General features: G+C 36.0%; 1 protein-coding gene across 3 annotated transcripts in view; it reads right to left on the bottom strand.

The window, feature by feature from the left end:
* The window catches only part of SMARCA2 (SWI/SNF related, matrix associated, actin dependent regulator of chromatin, subfamily a, member 2), a 118950-nt gene that overhangs the window by 16782 nt on the left and 89071 nt on the right, over positions 1-13097 (bottom strand). For all 3 annotated transcript variants that reach the window (XM_027634408.1, XM_027634410.1, XM_027634409.1), the window contains one exon: positions 2949-3166. In XM_027634408.1, the coding sequence (XP_027490209.1) occupies positions 2949-3166 (218 nt within the window). The remainder of the gene's footprint in view (positions 1-2948; positions 3167-13097) is intronic.

Genomic DNA, 13097 nt, shown 5'->3' with positions numbered 1-13097 from the left:
CTGGCTGCTTGTCAAGCCAAATCTCACTGCAGTTTTCTCTCCTTCAGTATATTCCTAGCTCTCTAGAAAGATCCAAAGAAAATCAGCTTTTACTTAAAAATCGCTCTCTAAGAACTATTAAACACATTGTCAACGTAATGTTTCATTAAAATTTTGGGATTCATGATGGGAATAAAAGGAAATAGCTGAGTTGCTACACTGCACTGCATAAGAAAAAAATCTAAATAAAAGGTTGAAATTGCACTGATGACACAACAAACAGCAAACCAAACTAAATGCTAACTTCCACTCTCGCATGGAATTCTTTAATTCAGGTTTACAAATACCTGGATAACCACCTCTGAATTTCCTTTTCAGAAAATCATATGCTGTATTTCTCCACACTGAATATTTACCTCAAATGTTGCTAATATGTCTGTTTAAACGTGTTTTGACCTTTACATAATAATCATGTGGTTCAAACTTCAATTTCCTAGAGCTTATTGTTTGTATTGTTGTAACCTTTAGCTTTCTTTGACATAGACAACCCAGCCTATCTTTTTGGATGGTTCTTAAATAAGGAAGGAAAGGATGATACTTGTCCCCAGCTGCCTACAACAGAAGTCAAGTAAGTACTAGACAGTTAGGAAAGCACTGGAGAATCCTTCCCTGCAGCAACATTATACAGCGTTGCTACAGAAAAGCAGCCAACTGGTACTCCAGATTTTTGTGAGCACCACAGATTTTAATTTTCTTTTAAAGAAAGATTTTAATAAGAACAGAGAGGTCGTTCTGTATTTACAAGGACGTATTTCTGTATTTCTCAAAAGTAAGGGAAAACATGAGCTAAAGCATGCAGAGGTTTATTAGTTTATTCCTTTGATTCTTTTGCATGCTGCCCTTTAAACTACAACAAAACTTACTAAAGATTGTAGAATTGGTTTTGACAAAGTAACTCAGGCCAAAGTCAGTAAGATTTTGGATAGGTATCACCGGACCACCTTTTGGGACACAATCAGTTCTCCATAGTCTGAATCAGCCCTCTGGACTTATCATGAAGAAAAGATGAATCATCTATTAGCACTGAAAATTTTAGCTAAAGACAAAGATGACTTCAAGCATTCAAATACTAAATACAAGAAAACCCATTTTTTTTCCCCAGATGAAGCTCATGGCCTACTTTTCTTCCAATTAACCTGTCCCTCTATACTTGCCCCAATTGCTTTCACACACACAAAAGCCCAGAGCTGAACAAACATGAACCCCCAACAAAGCTGAGGGGTTCCAACACCTAAAATCCACTTAATTCTAAAGCAGCAAATCCTGAAAATAGTAATTGAACTCTAAAGCAAAGTTAGCTCCAAAGAGTTTTAAGATGTTGAAGTTTCCTGATGCCTAAATGTGCAATTCTGTTCTGTCCCAGCTTTCACAGGATTCAGTGGTTTGATGTTAGCTCACAAAAAAAATCAGAATGCAGAAACTTGGAACTCCTCTGTATAGCTCATAGCACTGAATACCTCACTTTAACAGGCATCTTTAATTCCTTACAGAATAGAGCTTCATACAGTTTTTAAATTGGGAACAATCTGTCTTGCATAGATGTGGGCTCCTGGGAGAGGGAACAGTATGCCTTGTAACTACATAATAGATCAGTGGTTAATTTTTTTGACAGAAATCAAATACGAACTTCCTGGGGCACAAACATCAGGTAAAAATCTTTAACCTCCCCAGTAACTATCAGTTACTATCAGTAGGTATCCCCTACTGGAGGCTAGCAGAAGTAACTTTGCTTGCTATTTTAAAAGTGAGAAATAGGCATCCTGATAAGAAGTGCTTAGCTTCAGGACAAGGCTCAAGGCCGAGAACGCAAAATCCTTGCAGCCCTGACTGGAATACCTGAACTTAAACACTCCTCCCTTCTCAGCTATTTTATTAGTTGGGAGTCAGCCAACTAAATATACTGAGATGGTAGTCAGTTTCCTCCTCATCATATTTGTTGCTATGAATGCTGCTCCCACAAACTTTGGATGTACTCTAGACAGAGCCCACAGATCACAGAAAGGTTCACTGTAACAGTCACGTGCCAAAAGAGCCACGCATCACAGTAGTGTGACTTTCTCTGAATGCATTTATTATTAATTTAGTTTATAAAAGGTGCTTATATGATTTAAGTAATTCACTGTATAGCAAGGATGTGACAAGTACATGAGAAGGATTTACTGATTTTTGACAGATAGAAGCTGAGTCAAAATATAACTTTTTCAATCAAGTTTGACTCAAAGATGTTATGAACTAATTCTCAATTTCTTGCCCATGAAGTACAGATGTTTTCGATTTGAAAACTTGCAAAACAGAAGTCTTCAGATGGCATTTCAGATCAGAAGGAATATTTTTTTCCTGAGGTCCTGCTATCTAGCATTTTTTTAAGCTGAAAATAGGAATTGCTTGACAAACAAGAATCCATCTCTTCTGTGGACAACATATTACGCTCAATAGTTCTGTACTTTTTCTTTTGGCAGCTCTGACACTCCTGATACGTACCCTAGGCATTTTGGGCAGTCTTTCAGGTCATAGTGAGACCCATGTAAACTTGCATTAACAACTCTGTAGCCATGTCTTTGAAAAGATTAATCTCAACACATGCTGTACCACTACACTGAAGGAAAATCCCACTCAAGCTAAATGTTCTTAAGTACATCTTCTGAGCAGAATGACTTTACTCCTAAGCAGGAGCTCTATGCTTACTTTTTGTAATTGTGTTTCAACAACTTTCTATCAGATGAGTCTTAAAATATCCTAAGTCTGAGACTTCCAGGATCAGGCCCTAAGTGGAATTACTTATCTGAAAAGCTGTGTCAGCAAGTCCTTCTGAAGACTGAAAAAAATGAAACTGTTATAAAGCACAGAGATCGATATCAGCAGAGAGGGAGAAAGGACATGCAATAGATAGAGACTGTCTCTAAGCTCACCTATCCTTGTAGTTTATCACAGTATCAATGATAGCATTCATTTGTTTTGTCAGTTTAGGTGGGTTGGGTGACAACTTCTCTGCAGGAGGTCTGCCTCTTCTTTTCTTTGCTTTCTCTCCATCCTCCTTCCCAGAATCTTTGTCCACGTTTCTTCGTCTCTTCCGTTTTTTAAGCCGAACTTCCTCTTCCATTTCTTCCAAATTGCCGTCTTCAATTGCCTGACAACCATGGATTCAAAAAGTATGATTTTTAAACAAAACAGATATTGCAAAGGTAAATAACAAACTGTATCTAAACCCAAGCACAACAAAACCCAATGCAACTCCACAGGATGCCGATAATTCAACTCAAAATGTTCAGTCTATTTATAAACAGGAGTACAAGAAACTGAGTTGCTGGTAATCAAAGAGACACTGAACATTAACCTGTCCTAAGAATCCCACTGTCCTTTCTCTAAATAGGTGCATTGTTCATCTGAACCTTGAATTCCGCAACAAATCACAGCCTGTGGTATTGTCTCAATAAGTGTACAACAAACATTAATTTCTTCATATCAGTGTTAGTTCTGGGTTATATAGTTCCACGCCAAACAGACTTTGGTATCACATGTTTCAAACGGGATAATCTAAATTGTGCTTAGCTCCCAAAGCCAGCTCACACACAATTCTTTGTGCATACAAACAACACAGAGATACTTCATGCAGTAACAACTCAACTTCTCTTCCAAATGTTTTAAGCAACTTTTAAATGGCCTGTTAAAACCATCTCTAAAATGTATCATTTTCTTCTAGAATAGTAACCAGGAGGTAGGCAGAAGCACTGACAGTACAGCGTTTACTGTAAAAAGCACTCACAACACGGGAATGAAAAAAAACCCACCCCAAAAACCAAACTGCACACATAGTCACAGACATTGAACACTTGTTTCAATTACCTGGATGTATGCTTTTAACCAGACACAGCAGCTCTACGCAGAGGGATAAAAAAATTGCTACGAAAAACCAAACTAGGAATAAAGGGAACCTGTTCACATACACTGTCAGATCCATGTTATAAAGCAAGAAGCTGAACTTTTCTTGATTTGAAAAAGCCAACAAAAGAAAAGAAATAAAAATACCAGATCATAAAAGAATTGAAATTAAAATTAAAAAAAATTAAACAAAAAATCTTAAAATTAAGGCTTTCTGATTAATGCTTTCATATAACTGATGTTGATATTTGTTGCTTTTGCCTCAATACTGCCTTGAGTACATGCAAATGCTAATCAATCCTTTCTTGCAGCTGAAAGAGCTCTAATCCTAAGGCAATTACCTTCATTTCTCCACAGCATCAAACATGGCTAATATTTATGATCATGTGAGCACAACAATCAATATTAAAAAGTGATTACAACCCAGACATAATTTTTCTCAACTGTGTACAATGTCTCTTCAAAAACATTTCGTGAACAAAACCTAATGCACAACACAAAACAACCTGGCATGTTAAAAATACCAGTGGGATTTTGAAATCTGTTTCCTATGCATCCTCCGATGTGCAAATCCACAGAACAAACACAAACGCAGAATCCTTAGAGACAGCCTGAAACTAGGCCTTAATAATCAAAAGACAATTTACATCATGCTTCCACAGCGTTCAGATAAACACTATGAAGGAGGCTTGAGATCTAATGAGTTATGAAGAAAAGAGAAGGAAAAAAAAAAACCTGCACACAAATTCATTAATATTCATCCGGATAAAGCAGGACATGCGCTATAAACCACTGAGGCTAACAAAGATTAAGAAAAGGAAATTTCTCGGCATATCTTGGAAGCTACAAAAGCTAATAATAAATACAGTATGCAAGGCTGTCAACAGTTAATGTCACTGCTCTCCTCAAGCACTCAGTTGTACACTGAAACACGGAGAACACTGACTTTTGATGTGTTACACACCTACACATGCCTGTGATGTAGTTCTACTGAATCTTCAAGACGGCAATGAAAAAGGATATTTACCTTACCACTATCAGCAGGCCGGCTATCGGAAATCACAGTTAGTGGGGATAAAATTAACAAGCCAGCAAAGCAGCGAGCTGCTAGTCTCTTCATCAGCTGATCAGGAAAAAAAAGAGAGCTGGGGAAAGGCTGTGTTTTCATATACAAGTAATTTTATTTTACTGAAAATTTAATACTGAAAGGATTGTGGATACTGAAATCTGCTGTTTCATTCTACCTACTACAAGGCCCGAAGCCTTGCTCCTTCAGCCTGCTTTTTAATATTGACAACTACTTATCATATTTCTCCCCTTATTATTCTAGGCATTCAAGTTAGATCTTTAGCTGAGCAGTTACTGATTCTTGTTAGCATTTCAGTAATTACAGTACAATTAGAAAATTTCATGTATGATTTGGAAACTGAAATAGGTTGCATGCATTTTAAAGATGCATTTATTACAGAAAATGTATTCCTATTGCTTTGCAGTGAACAGATCAGGTTTGGTTACTGAAACTGATAAAAAAAATATATTCTGATTTACAAAAAAATAGAAAAAAACCCCCAAACCAAACCAAGTTATCATTCTGTTAACTTTGGTAGCATTTTGTTGCCCTTCACAAAACTGGTGTTCGCTTAACTACAATGTATTTATGTTTCTGCTTGCTTGACAGATTTTCTACCACCAAAAAAATTCACAGTGGTCCTGTCATCACAGTTTACTAACATCCCATTTTAGAATTCTGCATAAAATTCTTCCTTGGAGTAGGTAATATTTTTGAAAAGAAATATTCACAAAAAGAAAAGATAAAAGTGAAAAACATTGTGTTTTGTGGGGTTTTTGTGTGTGTGTGTGTGTTTTTTGGGTTGGTTTTTTTTAATATTATATATAGCTATGTAGTAAAGACAAATGATAAAAATAAAACCCAAGTCAAGTAACTTATACTCCTGCACTCTTAAAATTAGTAACTAGCAGGTAGCAAATTAATTCTTAGCAAACTACAGATCTGTGAACAGATGTTAAACTTTCAACTGAACCAGTAATGTATCAGTTTATACTAAGTTTTCAAAACTTCTATGTGTGAATGTAAACTCGGACAGTTTTCCTTAATTTAAGACTTTAGTGATCCCACTTGAAAATCAGTGTGACATTACCAGAAGTACAAAAATGTGGCTATTATGACTCTCAACATTAGTCGTCAAGTGGTAGATTTGTATTTTGTATATAAACAGTAATATTTAAAAATAAACCTGTATGATTTATTCTGCCTCAAAAGATGGCTTAAAACCGTACCACATAAATGAATTATCAGCAGACAGATTAATGATTTGTGCATATGTCTACACATATGATCCAAGCATGTGTGTATTAGCAACAAAATATTTATTAAGCTAATTCATCTGCCTGAGTTCTTTGTTAGAAAAGCTTACTTTTCTAGGGCTTAAGTGCTACACCAAAGACAATGCCCTTCCAAACCTTTATCAGTATGATAATGATACAAATCCCAGGCACAAATCTCCAGTTCCTGACAGATGATGGGCTGTGTGAGAGTGCAAAATAACACAAGACATCTCCCATGCTCAAAACGCCTCTGGATTAGTGAGGTGAACAGCAAGGGAGTCAAGGAAAATGGTACACAAATAAAAATTTAACACTTTCCTTCCCTTTAGGAAACTGGACAAAACACTACAAAAATATTTGGAAACCTCATTTTCTTGGAAGAAAGCTGTAAAAATTTAATGTCAAATTTTGCAAGTTGCTGAGCGCCTCATGAAAGGCAAATACACCTTGGAGGACCCCACGTTAAGTTCCATACTGACAAAATGTTCCTGCTTTTCTGACACTCTCTTATTGCTGTAACCTAGTCCATGCACATGAAACAATTTCATTGCTAAAGAGGTAAGAGTGTGCTGGCTTCTCAGGACACCAGAATTTTAAGAAAGAGCACGCTGATCATGGATTAAGGAAATTAAACTGTGTTCCTCCAAAAAGAAGCCCCCACCTCCTAAGCACAAAAATGTATTTGTAAGGAGGCAAGTAGAAGTTACTTCTGAGACAGTCTGCCTTCCTATTGCTGCTTGCAATTATGTTTTTCCCTTGAGAAAACAAAATAGCTGTTTTGAGGTGAAAATATTCTTAGCGAATATGGATACACTACATGAGAACCACAGAAACAAAGTAAGGATGAAACGCAAAATGTTTTGTTTCTCCATTTGAAGGACAGGACATTACAGATGTATTCTTAACTTCTTCTGGAGAGCATGACACAGCACCATGACTGAACACCTTTTCAATTCAGAATTATAGACTCAAACAAGCACTAAGAGCTACAGCTCTGAGTTTTGTTTCAGGACTACCTTCTGCAAGTCAACAATTGAGTAGGCCTTGTATTAGTTTTAATATAATTTCACAGGAAGCCTTATATTAATTTTAATATAATTTCACTCAAGTGTGATCACAGAGTGAATCAATGGAGGTGCTCATCTTAAAATAAAAATCAGTTTTGCTGTCCAAGCTGTCTCATTTAGATGGCACAACACTGTAATATATAATTGTTTTTCCTTTGATTTCTCACAGTATGGCTGTGAGAAAGCTGAGGCATAGTGAAAGCTACTGCTACTACTTATAGTCAAGGAAACTGGACACATAAACCAGAAGTAGCAGGGAGCCATGTAATAAGTCTGATTGATGCTGCTTAGACAAAATGGGAAACAGGACATGAGACCTATTCCTGTGTCCCTCTCCAATTTTATCATAATGAAATGAACATTTAAAGAACTCGCCCCTTCCCTTCAAACATCAGTGCCCTGTGTCTTTCCAACTGGCAAAGTTGGAAGAGAGCTATTATCATGTGAAGATATTTGCTAGCATGCTAATTAAACCCAGTGTTTCCACAGAAAGCAGATAAAACATAGGTGAACAGAAAAAAAAAGTTACCTTCCCAGCTTCCTGAACATAAATACTAAACCAATCATGCAAAGTTTCTAAAAGAACGAGTTTTTCTGGGAACAACAAATAACTGGGTACTATATTTACTATGGCCAAGTCATAGCTTAAGGGTTATGACTAAGCTTAAGGGATGTTAAGCACTTAAAACCAAAAAACATGTCAGTAGTGCAGTAATGAACAACAGATGACTGCTCTGCAAAATGAAGTTCCTTATGAATGGCCAACCCTATGGATGGCTAATAAGAAACACTGAAAGCACTAAAACTACATCTACCTGCTCCTACCAATTTCTGTCTTCAACATAATCCTTCTTGGAAAATTCCATTGATATTCCAAGAGAAGTTCTTTTCCCCCTCTATTTGAAACCCTACCACTCTTCCTTTTACATTTTTTCTCAGATTAAATCTGGCAACAAATGGAGACTTCAACTTTCCACCCTGATGTTCATGTTCTTAAAATGATCTCTTCAAAATCCAGCTCTCTTGTTTATTCTTTAACAGTATCATTCCTATGTCTGGGACTGCTTCTAATTTCCATGTGTTAGAATTATTTCTTGGCTTTCTAAAGTTCCTTTACACTGCAGATATATCTTGCTGTGCTATAGCATAGAGGTCAGTATACTCCAGATGAAGACTGTGAAGAAGAATACCGTAACTCTTGACAATTAGATGAAAGGGCTTAAGATATTCTATCAACAGTGCAACAACAAAATACCTGAAGACTATTATAAGGATTGATGAAGAGTTATTTTAATTGAATTTCCTCTCCTTGGTGGATATTACTGCACAACAGATTTACCAGACTGCTTTTGCTGGAACAAAATGAAAACAGAATGTAAATCAAAATCTGCCAAAGGTAAAGAATTCATGACTACATCCAGTTTTAACTTGCTTTTGCTGGTGACTCATTCTCTTCCACACAAGGAATAGGCCAGAAAGTCTCCATCCAACACTTAAGTAGAAACAAAGGTATTGCTTTCTTAAAAAACTTGAATACAATGTAATTATTGGAAAAACACATCAACTTGTAACACATGGTCTTCTCAGATAAGCTGAACTTCCAGCAATTATGGACACTGAGTCCTTCAGCCATGTGTTCAATTAAGGTCTGCATCTTCACTTCACCAAAATTTGTATTTTAAGAAGTGGGAGAAGATAAAATGTTTTCTGTTTCGCATTTGAAAATTATTTGCACTGAAACTCCAGTTGCCTATATTTAATTAGACATTAAGGAGAGCAACAATGCAAACTATAAGTAGGTGTTTTTTTTTGCATTTTGATTTAAAGATTGATGCCAAAAAGACCTGATAAAACCATGCAGGAATGCAAGTTATCATTAAAGAGAAAGGGTCTCAACTACAGCAACAGGGTATAACATTGAAAAAAAAAAAGGTATCTACTTAAAGTATTAATAGGACCAAAGCCTTTATCTTCAGTGTTTTCTTGCTGATCTGAGAAAATTTTTAAGGTCAAATATCCTAATATTTAATCTTGATATTCTGTGGTCTACAACTACTCAGCCACACCCTTAAAAGTTCTACAAACTATCTGTAACTATCTTCTAGAGTTTTCAAAATGTCTTGCTAAGAAGACTGCATTTAAACAACCTCTTGTCCAAGCCAATCTCATCTAGGAGCAGCAGAAAGATGGGGGAGAAATCTAAACACAGTCTATGTCAGAAACTATCCATATCAACCTCTGACTCTTTATCACTGAACCGTTTTCTTGTCGTTGTTTTTTTTTCCTTTTTGTGTTTCCCAAATATTCCCCCTTTCAATTTAGAAAGCTGTATCATCTGCTTAAGAATTCTTGTCACTTAGAATTATAGCCTGTTTCTGAACACAGTGAAAAAAGGCTCTCATTCAAGACTGGAGGACAACTTATAACAGACTTGTGACATACTATGCAGGAAAGTTGCCAGATGATAAACAAACTTATTCTGAAAGGGATGTTAAAATAGCAGTTCTCAAGTACATGATACAGTGAGTATTTGAGATTGCCTTCAGATTGTTCATAGCCTTTTCACATACTGATGACTCGAAAAGTAAATACTGTTAATGCACTGGCACTGGAAACAGTTGCAGGTATCTTTGGAGGTATGATCAGAAGTAAAATCAAGAGACACAACTGGATGTAACTAACTTAAGAAAGACACTGGAAGACTATCATGAAAATACTGCAGATATGTTTCCTGGCTTCAGATTCACAAGCAATCTACGTTAAAGTAAAATCCAGAGATGCCTCATTTTTTCCCCTTTATCTTGTTCACTCTTACAGAGATGCATGTTTGTTGCTTAGACAGGATTCTGGAGCATTTAGCGACTGGTGTTATTCAGTGAGAAGTGTAAAAAGGGAAGGTTTCTCCCTTTTTTTAATTTTTATCAGCATTTTTCTGTCTTGTCCAGAATTCTGATTCATGAAAGCCTACTTCAGGAGTGTAGAGGGCAGTATACTGACAAAGGTATTGTGAGAGAACTGGCAATCGAGTTATGCTTTTTCATAACCAGGGACATTATATTCCCTAGAACAGGGGGCAAGGAAAATCAATCGCCTGAGAAAATTACCTTTTCTGATGGATGCCAGGGGGAGGTGAGGAAGATTACTTTTCTTACCTTTTCCTAAATTCCTTTAAAACAACAAGTATGGAATTTAGCATAACGCTTTCGTGTCCTACAACAGAAGATGTTCTTTACTACCTTGGCATCTCAGAGTTTAAAAGGAAAATAGTTTCAAGTTTGTTATAGCTTAGTTTGTACTGAGGGTTTTGCTTCCAGATCTTCCTTTTTGGATCTAAAATAAATCTTTTACTGGAAGGATGTATCATCCTACTGCCTTCTGAGACTACTTTTTTCCTTCCATTTTAAATGACTTTCTACAATAGCTGATTAATTAGTTTACAAATTATGAACAATATTTAAGACAATTAGTAGTATTCCTGGTAAAACCTACATTCCGCTCAGGCTCACAGATAAAATGTCATAGAACAGGAGGAAACATGTTGCAATGAAGTCTTGAAAATACTCAACAACAAAGGCCAGATCCAAAACCATGGAAAAAACTTCCAGGTATTTACTGTCTCTCAGTCAGGTAAGACATTGTTTATTTCACATGGGAAATCATGCATAAAAAAACCAGTCAGAAACACATCTATATCTGACCACTAATAAGCGCATAGAATGACTTTTCTTCCCAGTTCTGAGACAAGTATTTCCTGTTCCTGTTTACCTTGTATTTCACAAAATACTGTTACTGTTGCAGGTTTCTGAGTAATTCTGAGCAATGTTAATTTATCTTTTTTCCTTATCATTTACCTTGTTTAAAAGACATGCCATTCTTCTGTTGTGAAAGAAGGTAGGAAATCTTTACTTTGCAATGTCACCTCCTGGCAGACTAACAGTGTGGCTGATGTTTTGCAGCTCATAATGCTAACAACTAAAGACAGACTTCTCATGTTTGATTTTATTCTTTATGAAAAAATTCTCAAATTTCAATCCTTAAGAATGGAAATTAATGGATTTTTAAATTTATTAAAAAAAAAAAAATTCCAGGGCTTAGCCCTTCTGCATCCAAAGAACTTTGTCTCCTTTTTCTTCTAAGACAGAGTTTATACCCTCACCAGATCAGCTCTTCAAAAAGAAACCACAGTCCTGGCTCTTTCCAGGACATTTACTTGCAGTGAATGTCGAAAACATTTGCGGCAACAAGCATCTTTTCCTATGGTAAAAATAAAACTGACAATGCTAAGCACTGGAAAAGGTAAGTGGACATGACAAACTCTTGTCCTGGAACATACTCAGGGGGAGTAACAACAACATCTGGCAACATACAGCAGGATACCATGTTTTAGTAGAATGTTTCCTATAAAGAACAAGATGCCTTTTCTTCTACTATGGAAACAACACAGCTGAGGACTAAAACACAAAGGGATGATTAGCAGATTTCCAGTGTGGAATCATCAATTTTGAGCCAAATCTATAGCCTCAGAATAAAGGAATTACTTGGCTCTCAAGTAAACAGATATTTAGTGGTGCCTTCTAACTGCCCAGAAAAAATAGTAAAAGTTTTCTTTCTTTTTGATCAACGGATGAATAGACTAACAAAAGACTTCTATTTTACAAGTGAGCATAAATTTTATGTGTATCCTGAAACGCTACTGCATTTAATGATGCAACATGAGAAGCTTATAGTACAAAGTTTAAACTGGCATCTTTAAGCATGTCAAAGTAAACTCAGCTTCTGCCAACAGACATCCCATTAAATATTTTCTCTTGTATGTCCTTCTCCCCCCTTATATTTAAGTACATTTGCACATTCTCAGCAGTCATTTTTTACTACAAGTTTAAAATGTGGAACATAGCTAAATGGGAACAACATCAAGAAAAAGCCCTCAAAACAAAACAGATAAAAGTATCTCACAAAAAAATGAACAGCTTTCAGAAACCATTATAGTTTAATTATTTTTTAGTGGATGTTCATAGAATTCTTGTATCTTCTTATTCACAGAAAACAAGTTAAGGATTTTTCTAATAGCATGGGAAATTTGGTTTAGAGATCTATCATTTTTAATGTAGGTACTCTGAGGCAATTAAGAATGGGAAGCACATAAGAGAGTACGGTATGAGAAAAATATATGGCAAGAGGTTAGAAAACTCACTTCCTATGCCAACAGAGGAAAAAAATTTGCTTATAGAAATAGGCTGTGTTTAAAGAATAAACAGTAGGAGATAGCCCCTTGTGACATTTCCAACGTAGTTTTTTAATAACTTAGAAGAATTTGGAGGAAGATTACATGAAATGCAACTAAGTCAAACTTTGGATAACTTGCTGAGAAAAGCTTAGTTACATGTATCTTTTATGTATCTTATACCAAAACATTATTTTGTGATGCTTAGTGATGCAGTGAGTTCCATGTCTTCAGGATGCTTCTAAAGCTGCAGTTACCTGACTGTGGCAGGACTTACAGTACAGTTTGACCCTTTAAGATGTAAATCACAGCCTAAAAGTAAAAATCTAACATCAACAGTACCTGTCTAGAAGGTCTTTTTGGTCTTCTGGGATAAACTGCAATGCAAATCACAGTCTGACAAGCAATAAACTATTGAACAAAACAAAGAAGATTCCTAAAAAGCCAATGAGAGCTAAGAAGACACAAAGTTTCCCAAAAAAATAATGTACAGTATAGTATTGTATACTACAGATGCATATACAAAAACTAAAGTAAGTCTG

The sequence above is a fragment of the Corapipo altera genome, unplaced genomic scaffold (assembly GCF_003945725.1).
Source record: "Corapipo altera isolate COAL_440 unplaced genomic scaffold, ASM394572v1 61411, whole genome shotgun sequence".
Lineage (NCBI taxonomy): Eukaryota > Metazoa > Chordata > Aves > Passeriformes > Pipridae > Corapipo > Corapipo altera.
Note: the sequence above shows the minus strand (reverse complement) of the source record. Positions and strands in the feature narration are given on the sequence as shown.